The sequence below is a fragment of the Carcharhinus amblyrhynchos genome, chromosome 21, assembly GCF_965287045.1.
Source record: "Carcharhinus amblyrhynchos chromosome 21, sCarAmb.v2.hapA, whole genome shotgun sequence".
Lineage (NCBI taxonomy): Eukaryota > Metazoa > Chordata > Chondrichthyes > Carcharhiniformes > Carcharhinidae > Carcharhinus > Carcharhinus amblyrhynchos.
In genome coordinates this window covers 19,478,850-19,503,943 of record NC_137344.1, presented here as the reverse complement: position 1 = coordinate 19,503,943, position 25,094 = coordinate 19,478,850, and the positions used below count along the sequence as shown (strand labels likewise).

Sequence of the window (25,094 nt, the reverse complement as noted above, 5' to 3'; positions counted from 1 at the left end):
TTCCCTGTGAGATGGATGCTTTTTAAATTGTATATATTAGACTGAACACCCAAGAATGGTGCGATTAAAAAGAAATGAAGTGCAAAATACCTGAATGATTCAAACTCTGAGTTACTGATGACTAGCAGGAATATTGTTTTGAATGATTTTCCCTTCTGCAGGATGTGCAGTGGAATGACTTAGATTACATGGACCAGAAAAAAGACTTCACTTATAACTTGAAGTACTTTGGAGACTATGCAATTATGGTGAAAGAGTTTCACCAAAAGGAGTTGAAATACATCATGATCGTGGTAAGACGAAAGGAACTACAAATTATTCAAGAACAATTAGTATTTTAACTATTACTTTGATTTCCATATTAAAAATGGAAAATTTTATGTTTGCCATAAAGGTCAACATTTAAGCTACTTTTCTATTTCCTTTCATGTTCCACATCTGTATAGTTCCTAAGTTTGTGCTGTAAATTTCTCTACAGTAAGAGGTTGTGAAGCAGTTGTGCAAAAACAGAGAATGAGTGTCATCTGGCTCGAAACGTTGGCTCTATTCTCGCTCCTTAGATGCTGTCAGAATGCTGAGATTTTCCAGCATTTTCTGTTTTTGTTTCAGATTCCAGCATTCATGATATTTTGCTTTTAACTCTGTTAAGCAGTGGTGGATTGATTACATTTTATGTCTCTGAAGGTAGTGCAGGGATTCCAATCCAGAGTCTAAGACGTGTTTCTTATGGTGTTGGGAGTGAATGGGGAAATTGCCATCCATGTCTACTTATGGAGTTGAAAATGGCATTTATGGAGCTCATTAATGTAATCAAGTATGTTTAGCACACACAAAATCATCAAGTGGCAGACAAGAAGTAGTGTGATAGTTCTGAACAGACTTAAACTACTTTGTCTACTGCTTAGCAAAAAATTCTCAATTTCTGGCTGAGTTGCGATGATGGTCTTGAACTAAATTCTGATTCTGTACTTGGGAAATTCCTGAAGGATGTCTCGCTACAAACAAAACACTTTGTTGTAACATTGTGCCAATTTTGGAATTTTTATTTAGCACGTAAAATATTACTGATTTACTTCAGGAGTACCAAAGACTTCGTGGTGCTACCTTTGTTATCCCTGAGCCCATATTGTGAACTTGAACTGTTAACATCAATGTGACACCAACCAAGTGGTCGATCTTGGTTTGTTAAGAGTTAACATGTTATTCAGACATATTGCAGACTATTTTCAATGAACTCTTAACAGGCCATGCTAAATTGTTTTGTCAACCTTGTTTTGAAGTCTGGTTATGCATTTCTCCAATTCAGTGGTCTTTAAGAATTCTTAGCACTGACAGCTTTTTGATTTCTCCTGTAGGATCCAGGTATCAGTAGTACACAGAAAGCAGGAAAATACAAACCATACGATGATGGTGTGAAGAGAGGTGTTTTTATTAAAAATGAAACCAGCCAACCATTGATAGGGAAGGTCAGTGCATCGATGGGAAGTTCAAATTTCATATTTAACTGGCTGATGCAACTTGTATAAATATCGGCTGCAAGCTCCTATGTTAAATTTCTTTCAGGCCTGCACCTTTATTGAAAACATTCATTCATTGTGAAAAAACTATTAAATGTCAAATCTGCTAATTTATTATATGTGCATTGGTGCAATTTTCCTAATTATGCAGGTTTTTTTTGTGATGTTATTTTTCACTACATTTCTACCTGATACTTAATTAGACTTAGTTCCTCTGATTCCATACAGGACAACGGACAACAAGACTTTGCGACTAGCCCAGTCTATCACAATCTCTTTCGCTGCAGCCCAGATGGTGCTCCGCTCTTGGGTGTCCTCCTTACATGTACTTCGCTAGGTATTCTTGAGCCAGTCCCATCTTCTTCCGTCTGGCCGTGTCCGTCTTGTTCCCACTTTGGCAGTCTGGACATTCAGGAGACAAAATATGTGACCTCCCCTTCATTCTTCTCACTGTCATGATGTCTTGTGGGTACCTCTGACCTGTTCTCTATAGCACGACTTCATTGATGATGCAGTCTCCCCTATGTGATGCCCAATATCATATAGCAGTGCTGGTGAAAGATGTCCAACATACATGACATCTTTGCTATTTTCTTCCATGTCTCATTGGCATAGATTGTGGTTGTTACTACTGTGGATATGTAGAGTCACAGCTTCATGGCCATGTTCAGGATGTAGGATGCCCAGACCATATTGAGCCTTTGGAAGATGGAAGACCAAAGTTACTTTGCCAATTCATGTGTAGATGTGATAGCAATGTTGCTTTCTTGGTAGGTGATGTGATCAACATCCTCAATGTGGCCTGATGACAATGAGTGGCCCTTGTTGCTGTTCAACCATCATTGTCTTGGTCCTCTCGCAGCTGATTTGTAGACCAACCTTGGCACTGCCACTCCAGACTGGTGGTCATGTCTAGGAGAGTGTGCGATTCTTCAGCCAGCAAGGCGATGTTGTCTGAGAAATCCATATCCATCATCTGGTGATGTTTCCACAGGATGCCAAAGTCTGTACCCATTGCTGCCTTATAGTTATACAATAACCAAAGGTAAAATGAATGGGAAGACTACGCAGCCTCCCCTGACTCTTATGATGAACATATAGAACATAGAACACTACAGCACAAACAGGCCCTTCGGCCCACAAGTTGCGCCGATCATATCCATACCTACTAGGCCTATCTATAACTCTCAATCCCATTAAATCCCATGTACTCATCCAGAAGTCTCTTAAAAGACCCAAGTGAGTTCGCCTCTACCACCACCGACGGCAGCCGATTCCACTCACTCACCACCTTCTGAGTGAAAAACTTACCCCTGACATCTCCTCTGTACCTGCTCCCCAGCACCTTAAACCTGTATCCTCTTGTAGCGACCATATCAGCCCTGGGAAATAGTCTCCAAGAATCCAAACTATCTATACCTCTCAACATTTTATAAACCTCTATCACGTCGCCTCTCAATCTTCGTCTCTCCAGGGAGAAGAGACCTAGCTCCCTCAATCTATCTTCATAAGGCATGCCTCCCAATCCAGGCAACATCCTTGTAGATCTCCTCTGCACCCTCTCAATAGCTTCCACATCCTTCTTGTAATGAGGCGATCAGAACTGCGTACATTACTCCAAGTGGGGTCTGAAATGATGAAGAGATCTGTTGTGTCCATACTAATGCAACAGCTGGGGTCACAGTACTCATCATTTGGGAGCAGAGACAGCCAGACCTCTGAGGAACACACTGTACAGAGGAAAGATAAAGAGAAAGCCAGGCTCAGGCCTTCACCCCTTGTGGGAGCGGAGACAGCTGGTCTTATGAGGGACACACTGTACTGAGGAGAGGGTAAATAGACATCAAGGCTCAGGGCCTCCACATCTTCCAGGAGACAGCCAGACCTGCAAAGGACAGAGAAGAGGATAAATAGAGAGCCAGGTTTGGAGCCTTCACTTGCCTTCCGGGAGCGGAGACAGCCAGACCTGTGAGGGATGCATTGTACTGAAAAAAGAAATTGAGAGCCAGGTTCGGGGCCTTCGCTCACCGTCCAAGAGTGGCAGGTGAGGGACACACTGTACTGAGGCAGCTGAATGTGTTTGAAAAACAATTGGGAATGACATCACAGGAAAACAGTAATCTCATTGACTGGTATGTAACTAATTTGAATGACCCATTCTAAATTCCTTTCAGATTAAAGGTAATAAGGAAAATATTTAACATATTAAAAAGATGTTGTGTTCTGTGTACAATGCTTTGAAGATGTTACCGCGCTGGGATGCCATTCTATCTTGCGATATACCAGAGTGACTGCCATTAGATTTATCAAAAGCATTCTTGAAACCAAACCAGTCAATTACAAACAAAAACAAAACAACTATAATAATGTGTAGCCCTAAACAAATAGGTCTAAAATGTTCAGCCAGAACCAATGACCTACCAACCAGTCTTCCTTCTAACAATGCAGAGTCATAAAAGGTGCCAAAGTAAAAATAAACAAATCGCATTTAAGCCACTTGAGGACCAATAAAAGGACTTCTCTGGTATAATTACTTCAAAATGATATTATGCAACAGATAACATCATAAAGCATCTCTCTGAGTTGATGTGTCTTAAAATCTCATCTTTTTAACTGTATTCGGAGACCTACAAATGAGCATCAGAGTTGCACAAAAACATCAATGTGTGCAACTTAATGTGAAGAATCAGTTCATTGTGAATCCCTGTGACGAGAGTCAGGAATAAGAAATCTGAATTTTATTTTCAGTTAAAATAGAATGATTGTAGAATAAAATGATCCTTTTGAGCATCTGGAGCTATCAAAAAGTTTGGTACAGTGTAACTCTGCTCTGTCACGGCAGTGTCAAGGCCAGCATTTGTCGGCCATTCTAATTTGCCTCGGTAGGTAACAGGTGAGCCACTTTCTTGAACCACTGTCGTCCAAGTGACATGACTTTTCTGTAAAAGTTTGGTAAAATTGAGTGGCAGATTGGTTAGTTCAGAGGGCAATTAAGAGTCAAGCATATTGTTGTGTGTCTGGAAACCAGGTTAGAACAGTAGCTTTCCTTCCTTAAAGGAAAGAACCAGATGGGTTTTTGCAATAATCGTTGTTAGTTTCATGGCCTTGTTATAATTCAGGTTAGAAACTCCAAAGTGTTTTATGAAGCCCACCTGATCATAAGTTTTGCACTTTTAATTTGGTTAGGGTAAGCATAAGATGCTTCAGTTCCAGAAAGTGGAACTGATCCACTACAGATCAGCCATGATCTTATTGAATGGCGGGGCAGGCTCGAAGGGCTAGATGGCCTACTCCTGCTCCTATTTCTTATGTTCTTATGTTCACTTCAAGTAAGATTCAAATGACCCACTAAGGAGCTTTTATCAGCCAAAGTTTATTTAAGAATATAGTTAACAAGTATGGAAAGAAAATTAGCAATAACTTTTATCAATTACAAACAAAAACAAAACAATTATAATAATGTATAGCCCTGAACAAATATGTCTAAAATGTTCAGCCGGAACCAATGACCTACCAACCAGTCTTCCTTTTAACAACACAGGGTCATAAAAGATCCTGAAGTAAAAATAAACAAACCCTATTTAAGCCACTTGAGGAGCAATAAAAGGACTTTTCCTGCCAACTTAGCAACAATGACATCAGCTGAGGCTGGGAGAGCTGCAGAGAATTTGATTTAACAAAAAACATTTCTTAAAGGTACACTAACATCACAGTCACCATTTCTAAGATTAGCTTTAAATTCCAGATTCATTAAATAATTAATTGAATTTAATTTCCCCCAGCTGTCCTGATGGAATTTGAATCTGAGACCCTAGATCACTTGTGAGGACTTGTGGATTTCTGGTTCAGTGTTAGATTCTCATCCTATTAGGCTAGACTGAATCCAAAAAGCATATTTAAATTTTGTTCTGCTCTATTTAGGTTTGGCCTGGCCCAACTGCTTTCCCAGATTTTACAAACCCAGAAACTCATGCTTGGTGGTATGAGAATATTAAGGAATTTCATGATAAAGTGCCTTTTGATGGGATGTGGATTGTAAGTACGTGATCTCAAAAATTCTGTCCTATGATGTGATTTGATTTAATTTATTATTGTCACATGTATTGGGATACAATGAAAAGTACTGTTTTTTGCATGCTATACAGAAAAAACATACCGTACATGGGAAAGAAAGAAAGGATTGGGTACAGATATGGCTGCAGATAGGGTGAAGAAAAGATCAGCTTAGTATACGATAGGCCCATTCAAAAGTCTGGCACCAGGGACCAGCTGTTCTGGTGAATGGAAAAGTAAATACGTTATGTATTAGATAACTACTTTATTTCTCCTATCAAAATACATCTTAATTTGAAGTTGCATTATTCAAGACCTATGGTGATTCAAATAATTTTTGAGCTAATTTTCCACTTTTGTTGTTTAACTTATGGTACATTAAATTATTGTTTAATAGATGTACTTTAACATATAAAAGAACTTTAAATTATTGGGCTGGACTACATGTATGCAGTAAAATCCAAGGGTTTAAATAAGCACGCTAGATGTTAGGACCCAAACCAGATACTCCAAATTGTTTTATGAAGTTAGCCTAGACCTTAATTTTTAAATTTGATTTTGGCATGGGTGAGTATAAAGTGTTTAACCCTGAGTATGATTCAAGTGACCCACTAGCAAGCTTTCATCAAATAAAGTTTATTTAGAACTCAGTTAAAATGTAACAAAAATAATTAGCATAACATTTACTAATTACAAGAGTTAAACACAAAATAGTATCATTCCTAACAGTTAGCTATCTCTGCTGTTCCACGTACACCCTTCTTCAGACTTCTCACAAAAAGCAAATACATTCAGCTTTTTAACACCTGCTGTGAATTGATCCTATGAATGTTGAATCAAATCTCTCTCAGGTTCCCTAGCCGTAGAACTTTCAGAAAGCCTCTGGGGAGAGAGAGAGAGACACAGAAAACTTTCTTCCACCAGCTCCTGGCAGCAACTGAAAAACAAAACTAAAAACTGGAATGCTCTGTGGTTCAAAAAGAACTGTCCCCAAGCATATCACCGGACCTGTCGATCAAGCTCCACTCAGCAATCCCACAGGACACATTAAAACCACAGAACACTGCATTAGTGCAGATTAAAAATAAACATGCTATAAATTATACTGCCTCAGCATCAGTAAAGGACACCGGCTACAGACAATACAGTGCCAACAAATTCCAGAGCCTGCTAGAAACGTCCTGCAGCGAAACATGATTAAATGCATTTCTTAAAGGCACAGTATTGTTGCATAGGGCACTGGGAATATATAACTGTTCCTGCCCCTTAGTTACCTGAGCACTGCCTTATTATCTGTTCAACTGCAGACCAGTTCGTGAATGCTGTTGAAATATACCATTGAAATATTGAAAAATCCTTTCTCTGAGAGAAGAAGTTATGCTTTTGTATTTAAAATGGCACTGCTTTCAACACTTGTACAGCATGAGTGTATTCCTTACTACAAGATCGTTCCAGGTGTTTTCAGCGGTGCATGGCTGAATCTGATGGAAAAGTGAGAAATCATTTGGAACCGGAGAGTATGCTGAACTGCATTATTTTATCTATTTAAAATGAAAAATCTTTAACACAGATGATCAGAATATATCATTAGTAGGTAATCAGTAGAGTTGGCTTAAAAAATGCAGAGGAAGATATGTCTGTCTGGCCTGACTTGAGATGAACAAATTTTTTTTAAGCTGCAATAATAAAGTAAGTTTTATTTCACAGGATATGAATGAACCATCTAACTTTGTTTCTGGAGCAATAAATGGCTGTCCAGACAACAATTTAGAAAATCCTCCATATGTACCAGGTAAAAATCTAATTAATTTGGAAAAGCAAGCAATGTCTTCCAACCTCGTCCTACCGAGTCCTTTGTACCATTTTTTGCCGTATTACTGAGGTTCTTTTGCTTTAGTATATGCTGATTTATTTGATTTTGTTCTGCATTTTCTTGGACATCCAAGTTTTGTGGGAAAGAATTTAGCTCATTATGAAAATTATTGTTTTGTGTTTGCAGGCGTGACTGGAGGAAATCTGAGCTCTTGTACAATATGTATGTCTGGTAAACAATATCTGTCATCACATTATAACCTACACAACCTTTATGGCTTGACTGAGGCCATTGCTTCCCACGAGTGAGTGACAATTGAAACAGCAGTGCGTTTTTACTGGATATGACGAAGTAGTCTGTGTAGCGGGTCAAGGCTTTTGAACACTGTGCTAAATATCTTCAAAGTATGGGTAGCACGCTGGCACAGTGGTTAGCACTGCTGCCTTGTAGCACTGAGACCCAGGCTCAATCCTGACCTTGGGTCACTGTCCATGCAGAATCTGCATGTTCTCCTCGTATCTGCGGGTGTTCTCGTTTCCTCCCACAGTCCAAACGACATGCTGGTTAAGCGCATTGGCCATGCTAAATTCTCCCTCAATGTACCTGAACAGGTGTCAGAGAGTGGCAATTGGGGGATTTTCACAGTAACTTCATTGCAGTGCTAATGTAAGTCGACTTGTGGCACTAATAAATAAAAATTTTAAAAACTTTTTAAAAAAACATATCTTTTGAATTCAGTTACTAGTTGCTCTCCAGTATTTTGAGCAAATGAACATTGTTAAAGTGTAAGCCTTAGATGAATGTTGTCATGACTATCCACTGAAGCTTGATCCTGCCTTCATTCGATGTGAACATCCAGTTTACATTACTGAATAGCAATCAGAAGAAATCTTGGCATGTGGTTTTCTCCCTAAACCAAAGCACTGATGTCAGTTGTACCTCTGGTTCAAACCAGCTGCCTCAACACAGACCAGTAACCAACTTTGAAACCTTCCTCATGCTTATGATTAAGGTATTCATTAAACACATTCAATGAGTCATTGTGGGGAGCTCATTATTTGAAATTAGCAGCATTCAGGCTGCCTTTTAAAAGCCACAGGGAATATCCTACCCGAGAAAACATTTTGGGTCGCAGATTCTATTGCTGTTCTACTTGCTTACAGGTGCATATCTGGCACCTCTGATTCTTATCAGATCCTAGTATAGTATGACCTGTGAGGGTCGAGGAATTCTGGAACAAAACACTAGCATGGATCAGTTGGGCCAAATGGCCTGTTTCTGTGCCAAAAATCCTATGCAACTAAACAGTGATATTGCTCTGAGAGTCAGTTTTTGAAGTCCCACAAGGAGTTCAAAAGAACCAACTGCAATTTTTGACAACAAGGTAAGGATAGTGGAGGGATGCTAACAAGAACAAAGGGTGTGTGTTTCTACTAATCTTAAAACCATTACTGAAATGGCTTATGCGACATCTTTTAAAATGAGGTCAGTACACCAATGAAGACAAAAGCGCATAAATAGTTTCAGTATAATCGTATTTAATTTGAAAATTTTGGATCGTTATTAGAGGTAATCTGGGTGAATATTTTCAGCCATCATTTGTTTCAGGATTGTCTCCTTTCTTACGTTCAGTGCTTTGATCAAGGTGATAGGAAAACGCCCATTTGTGATTTCACGGTCCACATTCCCCAGTCATGGTCATTACGCTGGACACTGGACTGGCGACATCCTGAGTGACTGGAATGACATGTATTATACCATCCCAGGTATGGAAATTAGAATGGAGTTTTGCCAGTAAACCTACTTGTTTTTCTTCAGGAAGGTTATCTGATGTGCTGAGTTTTTCCAAGGACTTTGGAAATTATTTTTCAAAATAAGTTACATTTTTATGTAACTAACTATACATTCCTGTGGTTGTGTGCACCTTGGCTCTATTGATAGTATGCAGTCTCACCTTGGTCAGAAGGCTATGGGCTCAAGTACCATTCCTGCTGTTGAGCTTAAAAGTCAGAACTGACACTCCAGTGCAGCAGTGAGGGAATCCTTCAGGTGCTATCAGAGGTGTTGGGCAACATCTTAGAAAAAATGGCAGTGCTGGCTCTGGCTAGAAAAACGGGGTATTGGCCACCAATGGCGCCAATGTGTTTTTGTTCTGAATCTTACGGCTCATTGGTATTAACTTTTATTCCCACATTTTTCATGCCATTCCAGCAGCGTGTTTTCTCTGATTCACCTGCTGTGTAAGGACTTAACTGCTGCAAGCACAGGGGAACTCCATATAAACGACTCCCAGGCATTTGTTCACAACTGCAGGGGATGGCGGCCAAAAATCCAGCACCATGCTTCACAGAGGGGCTCCTCACCAGACTACTTGATAGTGGTGCAGAGGAGGGAAGCCCTATACCCATGCTCCAGGTGACGGCCATCTAGCAGGTGACCACACCCTATCTGGGATGCACCTCTGATCAGTGCCAGAACACTGCAAAAGAGGACAGGGCAGCAGTGTTGAAAGAAGATGAATGATCCTGTTCACACAGCCGGGGCAAGTGAACCAGCCCAGTCTCCCACCGGACCCCTTTGCACCCCCAATCACTTCTACCTTGGCCTCTGCCCACGACAGGTACCAGATCCACCCCATTCCATTATCATCGTGCTCCTCCAGTAACTGCTATGCTCTGCACACTCCAGTTCCCACCCGAGCCCCACATCTGCCGCACCTCATCCCCATCTTAAATGTCCACACTGCCACCTGCACTATGTCATTGCAGGACAAACTATGCAGAGCAGGCGCAGCCATCTGGAGTCATGCCTGTGTTGCAAACCCTCACTCACTTCAAGGAATGGACCCTTGAGCTGGCCAGGGAGGAGGAAGACCATTCCTGCACTGCTAGTGAAGTGAGGGCAGCAAAGAAACATGAGAATCTTCAATACAAATGTTGTCAAGTCTCAAATGAGTAATCAATGTTCCCTGTGTATTCCCCCCGGAATCACCAGACTCCAGCAGTTCAGAGGGGCATTTTTCCAACTCCACTGTTGAAGAGGCTTCACAGCAGTCACCCACTCCCAGCAACAGCACATATACTCATATTTCAATGTGTTGAATACATAGACAATTGAACGAGAGGATCAGCCGTTAATTTATTGGCTGATGAAGCTGTCTTGAAAGGATGAATTTCTTGCTTCTGCTCTTTTTTTATGTTCTTAAGCTGCCATAACATGATTACTGACATGATTAATCAACCAAAATTTTCCTTTAACTCTAATAAATGAGAAGCTATGAAGCATTCGGAGGAGAATCACTTCGTCATTCTTAAAGGTTTTTGTTCTCTGACATTTGCAGGAATATTTGAATATATTTTCCAATGTCTAAGTATCAAAACATGTCACAGTAAAATTAACACAACTGTGAACCACAAAGATATTACAGCAATGAGAGAAATAGGAGACTGACTCTTGCTCGATGACTCTTGAGGTTTGTGGTCAGCCAGATGCAGGATATTTCTTTTATTTTTCATGATTTATATTTTTTCAATTTTCACTCTGGAATTTTTCTGTGGAATCTATGGGCCAAGTTACAATGGAGCAGGCAGTTGCTCATAACCTCTTGTTTTGACCCAGGATGAGATTGTCAAATGTTTGGTACAACCTGATTAGGGATCAATAACATTTTTTTTAAGTTGACAAAATTTGAGATTCAAGACACTTGCGAAGTGAATAAGATCACAGGATTCCACAGGTTGTGAACAAATACAAAAAACTTTACAAGGTCAGAAAAATGAAACAATTCATGGTATCTGTCATATTCAGGGATAAAATGAGGATCATGTGAATTAACAGGCAAACTGTGATTGGCCAGGACAGATTCCCTGGATTTCTCAATAACCCACCCAGATGTCAGGAACACTGTGTTAACCAATTTCATTGAAACTGTGACTCTCTTACCCACCTTCAAAGATCTTACTTTGGGAATAACATTTGGTGAGAATTCCAATCAGTCTGCTGCAATAACTGCCCACCTTGCAGGGTTAGACATCGTTCCCCTGGATTTCTGAGTATGCATGCAAGCACCAACTAACATGCACAACTTCAGCTTTTCAGATCTTCAAGCAGATTGATACCTTCACCCCAACAGCTCACAGCAGGGAGTCACCAACCTACTGCTGCCATCTTAAATCATTGGAGTTTCTCTTGAATCCTCTTTGATCGGCAGGACTTCTCTTAAGACATCACCGTTGAGACTCTGCCAACCACAGCCTTTTTCCTGCTTGGATTCTTTCTCTGCTCCCCTTTCTTCTCAAATGGGGCCTCACCCTATCTCTATCCCCATCTCATAGAAACTCTCCTTGGTTGCCTGCCTGGGGCATTTGTCTGCAATAGTTCTCTGTTCCTGGTCAGGTGTCCCAGGTTTTTGAACTCTTTTTGCAAGTGCGCTTTCGGCCCATCTTTGGACCAAAGAATGTAAGATGTTGAATTGCACATACACTGCCCACTTAGGGTCCACACAAATCTGAACTTGGAGTTCTCAACCTCTGCTGTCAACGAGAAGGTAAATTCGCTTTCATAACGCTCTGCCTATACATTGACCAACAGGATTGTATGACGGAAATGCAGGATAATTTACTTTATTTTTTCGTTTTAATTCCCACTGTCTGTTCATGTCCTCACTGTAGAGAAACTAAAAATACAAAACTTTGTGATTGAATATATTGTAAATCTGCAAGTATGATACCACCACAGAACAAAGTCTTAATATTAAAGCCTATCATTAGGACAGTCATACTAGCTTTCAGTAGTCTATTGTACAGTTGAAATATGAATTGTGAAAGATCAAAAATATAAAACTCTTTGTGCCTTATCTTATATATTTCACAGCAATAATGCTATTTAACATGTTTGGGGTTCCTCTTGTTGGAGCGGATGTGTGTGGTTTCCGGTCAAACACCACTGAAGAGCTTTGTGTGCGCTGGACACAACTTGGTTCATTCTATCCCTTTATGCGGAATCACAACGACTGGAAACAGCGGGTTAGTCCTTGAGACTAGTAAATATTGAAGTTGGCTTATTGAAATTGTCTATTTTAATTAATTTTCAGACATTAGAATGCATGGAGTAAAATTAAAAGATTAATTGTTGGACTTCTGTCTAATAACAGAGCATGAGCAAATGTTTTCAGATATTTATCTGTGACATTTCAAAATGGAAAAGGACATTAACTGTGAAGCAGAAGTTTACCTTGCATTGTATTGCAATTTATAGTATATTTGGTACAACATTAATTGTTTTTCCACGAATTGAGAACACTGTAATAACACCAGTACTTGTTTTGTTTGATATGTGGAAGTCGTTAGTGCTATCTGAGGGTGTGATGTTTTGCCACAAATCTACAATCTGGATTAAGGGCATCATGACTGGAGGCATTGCTTATGGCAAGAAAAGCAAAAACAACGCACAGCTTCCTCCTCTGAAATAAGGATGTGAGTGGCAGGATCCCATGATGCATGAGACAAGAAAAATGAATGCTAAGAGCTAAATTTTGGATGGAGTTATCTGCTTATTGTAAACCTCAAAAGATTTTAGTTCATTAAGGCAAATTTAGCATTTGTGATCTAAGTCATAGGTAATGATGAGTCTTGATGATCTCTGAAGGACCCAAGTGGGGAAGAGGGCTTGAGAAAGGAAACGAGTTTATGTTCTGACCAGAGAAGTAGTCTTGGAAATTTAACAGTGGCGTGCCCATTTTCGAAATGAGCACCCAAGCCTTCAGGAAGCACACTCTGCTTGCAAGCAAAAATTGCATCCAACATCTTCCATATTGGTATAAGCAAAAGATTTGTTTGAGTTTGACCTCCCTGTCCCTCCCTGTTTCCTGAGGTTTCCTGCAGCACCCCAAACTTAAAAGCCTTTTCCTTGATGCATTGTTTCTGGATGCCCATGATCCACATTGGTTTGATTATATTAAAGGTTGAAGCCCAGTGTGAATCCTGTTCATTTAAGATTTTGGTACCAGTCAATATTTTGCCCTTAGATGTGAATACCATTTGTAAAAGGAATGCGTTTTTGTCTTTCAGTCTCAGGAGCCATATGTCTTCAGCGAGTCAGCACAATCAGCTATGCGGAAAGCTCTCTTCACAAGATACATGCTGCTCCCTTTCCTTTACACACTTTTCCATAAAGCCCATTCTGCTGGAGAGATGGTTGTTCGACCATTGTCATTTGAGTATGTTACCTTTTTTTAGTACTATTTGAAACAAGATTTAAAAATCATAGCTGTACCTGAGGAACCAGAAACAAATTCCAATGTTATATTTTCCTTGTGAATGTGTTCCTGATAATCCAGTCATATTTGAATTGAAACTTCAAACTTTCTCTGTTGGTTGATTCTACAACTAAACCTTGTGTCATCAGAAATCTAGAGGGTTCATATTTTATCATTCACATTACTTCCAGTTGTTTGGCCACTGTCATTTGACTATGTAACCTTTTAGTACTGTGTGTAAAACAAAAGACCTGCTATCCAATGAGCTTGGAAATTAGTAATAGCCATATTCAAGCATAAGTAGAAACTAGTTCATGATTTGTTTTGCTTGTGTGTTAGTTTGAGATCAGATTTCTCCAGCCGCAGGCCACATTGTGACCTCAAAGGTCTCTGAATTTGGCTTCCAAGCTCATTGGACTTTCAACTGATGTACATTTGGAAAATGCTGTAAAACTATTTGTCCAATCATGCAGGATAAAAACCCTGTAATTGGACAAACAGGAAATAGTGGGGAAAGTAAGTTTTCAAGCTAAGTTCCAGGGCAAGAGGGAGGGAGAGGAGGAGCGGGTCTCGGAGGGAGAGGGGAATGTAATCAATGATGTGATGGAGAGGGGCATGTAATCAGTGTTTGTGTGAGAGAGATGGGGTTTGAGAGTGAGGATGTGTGTGTATGTGAGGGGAGGAGTGGGAAGAACATGTGCTCATGGGAGAGGGAGAGGGGAGTGTGTGTTTATATTACAAAGGGTAGTGTTAGAGACGCAAAAGTGAGAATAATCATCTTTATAACTCTCTTTTAAATTTTGAGTTTATTGTTTGATGTTGTTTTGCTCAATAAATTGTTTCTTTTCAAATGTCACCCGTTTTTAAAATTCACGATTAATGTGCCAAACCTGATCATTACAAAGTTTGCTTATTGGCCCCTTGAATGAGAAAAACATCAAAATCTGGCCTCCCCACGCAAAAAGTTTGGACTGTTTCAAATGATTCGGTCACTTTTTTACCCTAACTTCAAACTTTGACTGTTAGCTTATTTCAGAGCTAAAATTTGGATTATCAGAAATCTAATGTGTTCACATTTTACCATTTACCACTCAGGTTGCATATAAAGCACAATCCCTAAAAACTTCTCATGTCCTCATCTGGTAACGTTTCTCAATTGTGACAATTATTTTTTAATGTAATGACTCTTTTATTGGTCCAGCACTCTTCATCCAGATTTAAACTGAGTGACCAATATAACATTCCCATCTGCACAAGATGTTATTATCAAAAATTACAACTCTTGGAATCAGAGGTAACTTTGGGACTTGTGTTTGGGAGGTAAAAGACCAAAAGTAAGAATGGGGGGTTTTGTTAGACCACAGCTGGAGTGCTCTCAGCAGTTCTTGGGAACCAACATCACATCATGGGAAGACCATGTTGGTTATGAACGGACTGGAGCGAGAATTTACCAAAGTGTTGCCCATACTCCTAGAGACAAATTACCAGGAAAGATTACACAATTCCTTGGAATTCAACATAAGGAGGTGATTTGATTAAAGTTTTCATGATATTAAGGTGAATAGATAAAGAGAAACTATATGCTGCTTGAAGAGTCTTGGGCGAGGAGACGTTGTAAAATAAAATTGAAGGCAGACCTTTCAGGAATGGAATTGTGAAGTTCTTCTATTTAGAAAGAAAGGTAGAACTCTTCTGCAAATAGCAATTTATAAAGATGAATCCTTAATTTTAAATCTGAGGTTAATGGATTATTGTTAACAAATATATCAAGGGATTTTGGATCAAGGTGGGTATATGGAGTTAGATTAGCCATGTTCATATTGAATGGCAGAACAAAGTCGGAGGTTGATATGGCCTACTCCTGTTCATCTTTGTTATCTGATTGCAGGAAATGATAAGTGGTGTTGCTGTAGTTTTAGCTTTTCACTTGATTCAGATAAAGGAATAGACTTTTATATTTAAGTGTGCAGATAACATTAAGTTCGGAGGAACAGTAAGTAGTGTGATGGGAAGATGGCGAACAGAGGGACATAGATAAAATAAGTGAAAATCATGGCACAAAGATTTAGTTCCATATGGGAAAGCATGAATTTATTCACTTTGGATCTGTGTCCGACAAATTGGAATATATTCCCAATGATGGGAGGCAAGAAGTGTGGAGGAATACAGTGATTCAAATTTTAATGCACATAACTCATTAAAAGCTAATGTAAAAAATAATTTTAAAATATTCTAATAGATTTTTGACCTATTTTCAGGGGGCTGGCTTATGAGGGTTAAACTGTGCTTCTGTTATATAAAGCCTGAAATATTGAGTTTACTATTGGGGGACTGGATCTCAGGAACAATATAATGACCTTACAAGGTGTACCTTGTTGATTCATGAGAATGGTACCAGATCTTGGAGGGTTCATATTTCAGGACAAGTCACAAAAACTTGGCTGGAACTGCCTTGAGTTTAGAAAATTGGAGGGGATTTAACTGAGCTATTTAAAATATTACAGGGATTTTCTTTGGGTAGATAAAGAGAAATTATTCCTTCAGTGGAGGAATCCAGAACAATAGGGCATAATCTTAAATTAAAGCTAGGCTTTGTAGGAATGAAATCAGATTGCAATTTTTCCACAGAATGAATGGTGGAAATCGGGAACTTGCTTCCCCAAAAGATTGGATACTGAGTCAATCGAAATTTTCAATACTGATCAATAGATTTTTGTTGGTTCAGGATATTAAGGGATGTGAAATGAAGTTGTTTAAAAAGAGTTGAACTACAGATCATCAGTGATCAAGTTGAATGGCAGAACAGGCTTCCAGTAATAATGTTCCTACGTTCATTAGTCCAACTGCAAACAACAGTTATTTCTGGTGTAGCCTGGAAGTGTATATAATTTCAGCACTCCGTGTGTTTGAAATTGTAATTCAGTATATTGTGCAAATGCAAAAACCGAATGAGGCATCAAGTGGACCGACTGGTCTCCAAAACCTTAATTATGTTTTGTGCCAGATGGTTGGAGTAGCCATGGGCTGACTTTTGCAGGCAGATTTTCCAGTTAACTCTCCTTTAAGGAGAAATGTCTGGCCTTTGCTCAACCTACAATTTTTGATGTGCCAATTGAGAGATCCCTCAAATGTTTATAAATATGTATATGCCTGTTGTAGCTTTGGATGGCAAAAAAGCAATAGTTAATTAACTTCAGTCTGATCTTTTCTTTCATTGGAGTTGCTCCAGATATACAAATGCTGTTCTTTCTTGGCTTTAGATTCCCTCAAGATCCAAACACGCCAAGCATTGATCATCAGTTCATGTGGGGAGAAGCACTTCTCATCACTCCAGTATTGGAACCTAAAACAGTGGAGGTGTCTGGTTATTTTCCCCCAACAAAATGGTACAGTCTACATGATGTAAGTGTTATAAGATGTGAGATGATGTCATATGTTATATGATGTAAGGAGGACCAAGGGGTTGATTAAGAAGGGAAAAATAGAGTATGAAAATAAGCTAGCAGGGAACATAAAAACCTGACTCTAAAAGGTAAGTAGACAGAAAAAGATTGACAAATACGAATGTAGGCTCCTTACAGTCAGAAACGGGAGAATTCATAATGCGGAATAAAGAAATGCCAAGGAATTAAATGCATACTTTGCTTCAATCTTCACAAAGTAAGACATGAATAATGTACCAGAAGTTCTGACAGAAACAAGTTTTAATGAGGAGCTGAAGAAAATCAGCATTAGTAGAGAAATGGTTTTGGGGAAATCAATGGGATTGAAGATGAATAAATCTCCTTGATTATATCCTGATAATCTTCATCCCAGAGTACTTAAGGAAGTGGCCCTGGGAATAGTAGATCCATTGGTGGTTATTTTCCAAAATTCTTTGGATGATGGGCTGGTTCATACAGATTGGAGGGTAGCTAATGTAAGCCCACTATTCAGAAAGGGAGGTAGAGAGAAAACAGGGAACTATAGACCAATGAGCCTGATGTCTGTACGGGGAAGTTACTAGAGTCCATTATCAAGGATTTCACAACTCAACATTTGGAAGGCAATGGTATAATCAAACAAAATCAGCATGGATTTACAAAAGGGAAATCATGCTTTATGAATCTATTGGAATTCTATGAGGATGTAACTAGTAGAGTTGACTGAGGAGAACCAGTGAATATGGTTCATTTAGACCTTCAGAAGACTTTCGACAAGGTCTCGCATAACAAACTAGTATGTAAAGTTAAAGCACGTGGGATAGCAGGTAATGTCTTGAGATGGGTAGAAAGCTGGTTAGCAGATAGGAAGCAAAGAGAGCATAAATGGGTCTTTTTCTGATTGGCAGTCAGTGATAGTGGGATTCTGCAGGGGTTTGTGCGAAGACCTCAACTGTTCATATTATAAATTAATGATTTGGAAGCGGGAACTGAATGTATTATCTTCAAATTTGCAGATGATACAAAGTTGGGTAGGAAGGTGAGTTGTGAGGAGGATGCAGAGATGCTTCAGCATGATTTGGACAAGCTGTGTGTGGGCAACTGCTTGGCAGATGCAGTATAATGTAGATAAATCCACTTTGGTAGCAATAATAGGGAGACATTATTACTTGAATGGGTGTAAGTTGAGAGGGGTGGATACTCATAGAAACATAGAACGTTACAGCACCGTACAGGCCCTTCGACCCTCAATGTTGTGCCGAGCTATGTCCAATCCCAAGATCAAGCCATCCCCTCCCCTATAATTCTGGAGTGCTCCATGTGCCTATCCAATAACTGCTTGAAAGTTCCTAAAGTGTCCAACTCCGCTATCACAGCAGGTAGTCTATTCCACACCCCAACCACTCTCTGACTAAGGAATCTACCTTGGACATCCCTTCTGTATCTCCCACCATGAACCTTATAGTTATGCCCCCTAGTAACAGCTACATCCACCCGAGGAAATAGTCTGTGCACGTCCACTCTATCAATCCCTCTCATCATCTTACAAACCTCTATTAAGTCACTTCTCATCCTCCTCCACTCCAAAGAGAAAAGCCCCAGCTCCCTCAGCCTTTCTTCATAAGACCTACCCTCCAAATCAGGCAGCATCCTGGTAAATCTCCTCTGCATTCTCTCCAATGCTTCCACATCCTTCTTATAATGAGGTGACCAGAATTGAACACAATATTCCAAATGTGGTCTCACTAACGTCCAGTATAGTTGCAGCATAACCCCACGGCTCTTAAACTCAAACCCCCTGTTAATAAGCACTAACACACTATAAGCCATCTTCACAGCTCTATCCACTTGAATGGCAACCTTCAGAGATCTGTGGATGTGAACCCCAAGATCTCTCTGTTCCTCCACATTCCTTAGAACCCTGCCTTTGACCCTGTAATCTGCATTCAAGTTTGTCTTACCAAAATGAATCACCTCACACTTATCAGGGTTAAACTCCATCTGCCACTTTTTGGTCCAGCTCTGCATCCTATCAATCTGTCTTTGCAGCCTGCAAGAGCCCTCCACCTCATCTACTCCTCCGCCAATCTTGGTGTCATCTGCAAATTTACTAACCCACTCTTCAGCCCCTTCTTCCAAGCCATTGATAAAAATCACAAAAAGCAGAGGACCCAGCACTGACTCCTGTGGTACACTGCTGGTAACTGGCCTCCAGTCTGAAAATTTTCCCTCCACCACCACCACCCTCTGTCTTCTATGATACAGCCAGTTACTTATCCAATCGGCCAAATTTTCTTCTATCCCACACCTCCTTATCTTCTTCATGAGCCTACCATGGGGAACCTTATCAAACGCCTTACTAAAATCCATGTGTACGACATCAACAGCTCTACCTTCGTCCTCACACTTAGTTACCTCCTCAAAGAGTTCAATCAAATTTGTGAGGCAGGACTTACCCCTCACAAAACCATGCTGATTATCCCAGATTAAACTGAATCTTTCCAAATGGTCGTAAATCCTATCTCTCAGGACCTTTCCATTAACTTACCGACCACCGAAGTAAGACTAACTGGCCTATAATTACCAGGGTCATTCCTATTTCCTTTCTTGAAAAGAGGAACAACATTTGCAACTCTCCAGTTCTCTGGCACTATCCCTGTGGACAGTGAGGACCCAAAGATCAAAGCTAAAGGCTCTGCAATCTCATCCCTTGCCTCCCAAAGTATCCTAGGATGTATCCCATCTGGCCCAGGGGACTTATCCACCCTCAGGTTTTTCAAAATTGCGAATATATCTTCCCTCAGAACATCTACCTCCTCCATCCTATCAGCCTGTATCACGCACGCATTCCTCAAAAATATGGCCCCTCTCCTTAGTGAGCACTGAAGAAAAGTATTAATTCAGCGCCTCACCTATCTCTTCTGACTCCATGCACAAGTTCCCACTACTACCCTTGACTGGCCCTAACCTCACCCTCGTCATTCTTTTATTTCTCACATAAAAGTAAAAAGCCTTGGGGTTTTCCTTTCTGTGACCCGCCAAGGACTTGTCATGCCCCTCCTAGCTCTCCTAAGACCTTTCTTTAACTTATTCCTAGCTACCTTGTAACACTCAAGCGACCCAACTGAACCTTGTTTTTTCATCCTTACATATACTTCCTCTTTCCTCTTGTCAAGACATTCAACCTCATTTGTGAACCATGGTTCTCTCACTCAGCCATTTCCTCCCTGCCTGTCAGGGATGTACCTATCAAGGACACGTAGTATTTGTTCCTTGAAAAAGCTCCACTTTTCATTTGTGCCCATACCTGACAGTTTCTGCTCCCATCTTATGCTCCTTAATTCTTGCCTAATCGCATCATAATTACCCCTGCACCAATTATAAACCTTGCCCTGTCGTGTGACCCTATCCCCCCCCATTTCAATAATGAAGGGCACCGAATTGTGGTCACTATCTCCAAAGTGCTCTCCCACAAATAAATCTAACACTTGGCCCAGTTCATTACCCAGTCCCAAGTCCAATGTGGCCCCACCTCTTGTCGGCTTATCCACATACTGTGTCAGGAAACCCTCTTGCATACACTGTACAAAATCAGCAAGATTTTGTTGTCCTCGTGCATCAGTCACTGAAAGAAAGCGCGCTGGTAGAGCAGACAGTAAAGAAGGTATGTTGGTCTTCAAATCGAGAGGATTTGAGCACCGGGATGTTTTGCTGCAATTATATAGGGTGTTGGTGAGACCACACCTGGCGTATTGTGTGCAGTTTTGGTGTTCTTGCCTGGGGAAGGATGTCCTTGCTATAGAGGGTGTATGGCAATGGTTTACCAGGCTGATTCCTGGCATGGCAGTTCTGTGATGTGAGGAAAGACTAAGTTGGTTAGAATTACATTCACTGACATTTAGAAAGTGAGAGGGGATCTCATGGAAACTTACAAAATTCTAACAGGCGAGGGACTTCAATCAGGCCAAGCTCAAGAGCATCCTACAAAATACCATCAATGTCTCCTGATCCACCAGAGGCCCAAAACATCCTAGACCACTGCTACACAAATATCAAATATGCCTACTGCTCTATTGCCTGCCCACACTTGGACAAATCAGACCACAAGACTGTGCTCCTGCTCCCATCTTGCAAGCAAAAGCTGAAACAGGAGAATCGTTAAAGGAAGTTTGGTTTGAGGTATCAGATGATCTCCTATGAGACTACTTAGAGCCAGTGGACTGGTCAATATTTTAAAACTCAGCGACCAATCTGAAAGAGTACGCCACTACAGTAACTGACTTCATTAGTATGTGTATAGAAGAGTGTGCCAAAGATGCAAATCCGTACATTTCCCAACCAGAGACCATGGATGAACAGGGATATCCACTGCTTTCTGAAGCCTAAGTCTGAGGTGTTCAAATCAGGCAACCCCGACCTATACAAGAAAGCCAGGTATGATGTACGGGGATCCATCAAAAATGCCAAAATACAGTACCGGACTAAGCTAGAGTCCCAGGCTAGCCACACCGCCAACTATAGCAAGGTCTGCAAGATATTACAGGCTACTGAAGGCATGTAAAATTAGCACCAAAGCACCCCACTCTGCTGAGCTCAACGCATTTTATGCCTGTTTTGAGCAAGAGGTCAGCGAGAGCACACCCTCCAGCCCGGAAGCCTCAGACAAACCTGTATCTGAGGTTACCTTTGCAGATGTCAGAGCAGCCTTCGAAGGTCAACCCACAGAAAGTGACTGGCCCGGATAGGGCACCCGAATGAGCACTCAGATCCTTTGCAGACCAGCTGATGGGGGGTATTCACGGACAACTTCAACCTTTCTTTACACCAATTTGAGGTTTCTGCCTGCTTCAAGAAGATGACCATCATCCTGATACCAAAGAAAAACCAAGCAGCGTGCCTTAATGATTAATGTCTGGTGGCTCTGACATCCATCATTATGAAGTGCTTCAAAAATGTTAGTCATGGCATGAATCAGTTGAGACCTCCCAGCTTGCCTGAATCCACTACAGTTCGCTTAACAGTGCAGCAGCAGATGCCATCTCCCTGGCCCTGCGTTTAACCCTGGAACACCTAGATAAGATGTGGATATGCCGGCGTTGGACTGGGATAAACATAGTAAAAAGTCTGACAACACCAGGTTTAAGTCCAACTGATTTATTTGATCAAATAAATCGGTTGGACTTAAACCTGGTGTTGTCAGACTTTTTACACCTAGATAACAAAGACACCTATGTCGGACTCCTATTTATTGACTACAGCTCAGACTTAAATACCGTTATTCCTACAAAATTAATCCCCAAGCTCCGTGGCCTCGGGCTCAGCTCCACCCTCAGCAACTGGGTCCTGAACTTTTTTAAAAGAAGTTTTATTCGTGTCACAAGTAGGCTTACGTTAACACAACAAAGAGGATAACGTGAAAATCCCCTAGACATCCCACTCTGGCACCTGTTCAGGTGCATTGAGGGAGAATTAGCACCTAACCTGCATGTCCTTTGGATTGTGGGAGGAAACCAGAGCACCAAAAGGAAACCCACAAAGAAATGGGGAGAATGTGCAAACTCCACACACACAGTCGCCCAAGCTGAGAATTGCACTTGGATCCCTACTAAGCACTGTGCCACCATGCTGCCCTCTTCCTAACCCACAGACTACAATCAGTAAAGATAGTCAATGACACCGCCTTCACAATCATCCTCAACGCTGGTGCCCCGCAAGGCTGTCTTCAGCTCCTTACTATACTCCCTATTCATCTATGACTGTATGGACAACTTCCCTTTCAACTCAATTTTCAAGTTTGCTGATGATACCACTAGAGTGGGTCACATCTCAAACAATGACGAGACAGAGTACAGGAATGAGATAAAGGAATTGGCGTGACGACAATAATCTCTTCCTCAAAATCAACAAAATGAAGGAAATAGTCGTCAACTTCCAGAAGTGGAGAATGTGCACCTACCCACATCAGTGGGGACAAAGCAGAAATGGCCCGGAGCTTCAGGTTTTTCGGTGTCCCAATAACCAACAACCTGTCCTGGTCCCTCCATGCCGACACTATAGTTAAGAAAGCCCATCAATGCCTCTACTTTCTTTGAAGACAAAGAAGATTTTGTATATCAGCTATGACTCTCACCAACTTCTACAGATACGCCATAGAAAGCATTCTTTCTGGTTGTATCACAGCTTGGTATGGCTTCTGCTCTGCCAAAACCACAAGAAATTACAAAGGGCCAAGAATGAAGCCCAGTCCATCACTCAGACCAGCCTTTCATCCATTGACACTGTCTTCATTTTTCGGAAAAGCAGCCAGCATAATAAAAAAAAACCCATGCACCCCAGGCATACTGTCTTCCACCTTTTTCTGTCAGGAAAATGATACAAAAGTCTGAGGACATGTATCAACCAACTCAAGAGCAGTTTCTTCTCTGCTGCCATCAGACTTTTGAATGGACCTACTTTATATTAAGTTGATCTTTCTCTATACCCTAGCTATGACTGTAACACTACCCAACCCACAGACTGCAATTATTATTTATATGTGCATATGTAGTTACAAAATTTGTTATTATTTTAGTACCTCTTTCTCTGATTATGTGTATTTCAATTTTTAGGGTTCTGCTGTATATAGTAAAGGCCAGTACATTATACTGCACACTCTGTCCTTCTCTGCTTGATATGCTATGTCTGTGTCGCGCACAAAAAACAATATCTTTCAGTATACATCAATACAAGTGACAATAATAAATCAGATCAAATCAAATCAAAGGGTTAGACAGAATAGATTCAGAAAGAATGTTCCCAATGGTGGGGAAGTCCAGAACTAGAGGTTATAGTTTGAGGATACTGGGTAAACCTTCTTGCACTGTGCCACTGCCTGATCTGAGATACCATTCAAAACAGATCGAAAAGTCTGTGCGCCTGTCCAGCTCATCTTTTTGCTTCACTTCATTTTGTCTGCTTAGTAATATTAGTCTACAATAAGCAGTTTTATTTTATTTTGCTTGTACGAAATCTGAGGAGAGTCACAAAAATGTTTTACTCCAGTGTTGGTCCAGTGAAATACAAAACAGTTTAGGTGCAGTATCCAGTAAATTTTTTAACTCAACCCAAATTACCTACTCCATTCTAATCCAGCAATAATGAACTAGATTAACTAAAGTCAAGCTAGTTCTTCTCAGTGCATAATGTATTATTTATATGTGCATATGTAGTTATAAATTTGTTATTATTTTAGTACCTCTTTCTCTGATCATGTGTATTTCAATTTTTAGGGTTCTGCTGTATATAGTAAAGGCCAGTACATTATACTGCAAGCACCTTTGGATACAATAAATGTTCATTTACGAGGAGGCTGCATTTTGCCTACACAGGTAAGTGTCTGAGAAGGTGATTTGTGGAGGAATTTTAAGTTGGGAAGCAGTGCAAAACGAGTGTTGGAGCTCATTAGGTTTTCCTGTTCCACTTTCTCTTTTACCCTGATGATGTTGAACTTGAGCATAACAACAGTCACATTATAAAGCTATATGTCTGAAATTCTAACGTTTTGTAAATGCTGTTTGTTTGGATTTATTAGCCAAGCTTCCCATTTAGCTCATATGTCAGATTGTAATATGAAACTCACACTCACCCGCTGTCTGACATGTAGTATATTTTATCCTCTGAACTAACAGATTTTTAAGATTGCCTAACTAAAATGTTATGCTATTCACTTACTAAATGTACTGCATTGTTTAGTATAGAAATAGATTGGCAGCTGATATAAAAGAGAATCCCAAAGTCTTCTGTAGGTATGTTAACAGTAAATAAGTTGTCAGAGGAATGATGGCACCAATGAGGGGCCAAAATGAAAATTTATTAGTAAAGGAAGAAAACACATCTGAAGTATTTTGTGCCTGTGTTTGTTATGGGAGAGGATTTGACCAAAGCTACCATAAACAGGAAGATTGTTGCTATTGAATGAGTTAACGAAAAGGCTGGCAGTAATTGAATTGGATAAATCACCCAATGTGGATTGGATATATCACAGATTACTGAAG

The 25,094-nt window shown here is 40.3% G+C and overlaps 1 protein-coding gene across 2 annotated transcripts in view; it reads left to right on the top strand.

Moving 5' to 3' along the window:
- Window positions 1–25,094, top strand: part of gaa (alpha glucosidase) — a 57,031-nt gene that overhangs the window by 28,583 nt on the left and 3,354 nt on the right. For both annotated transcript variants that reach the window (XM_080209583.1, XM_080209584.1), the window contains exons 8-17: window positions 162–293; window positions 1,356–1,466; window positions 5,439–5,552; window positions 7,278–7,362; window positions 7,570–7,687; window positions 9,016–9,149; window positions 12,256–12,407; window positions 13,452–13,600; window positions 16,900–17,041; window positions 24,330–24,428. In XM_080209583.1, the coding sequence (XP_080065709.1) occupies window positions 162–293; window positions 1,356–1,466; window positions 5,439–5,552; window positions 7,278–7,362; window positions 7,570–7,687; window positions 9,016–9,149; window positions 12,256–12,407; window positions 13,452–13,600; window positions 16,900–17,041; window positions 24,330–24,428 (1,236 nt within the window). The remainder of the gene's footprint in view (window positions 1–161; window positions 294–1,355; window positions 1,467–5,438; window positions 5,553–7,277; window positions 7,363–7,569; window positions 7,688–9,015; window positions 9,150–12,255; window positions 12,408–13,451; window positions 13,601–16,899; window positions 17,042–24,329; window positions 24,429–25,094) is intronic.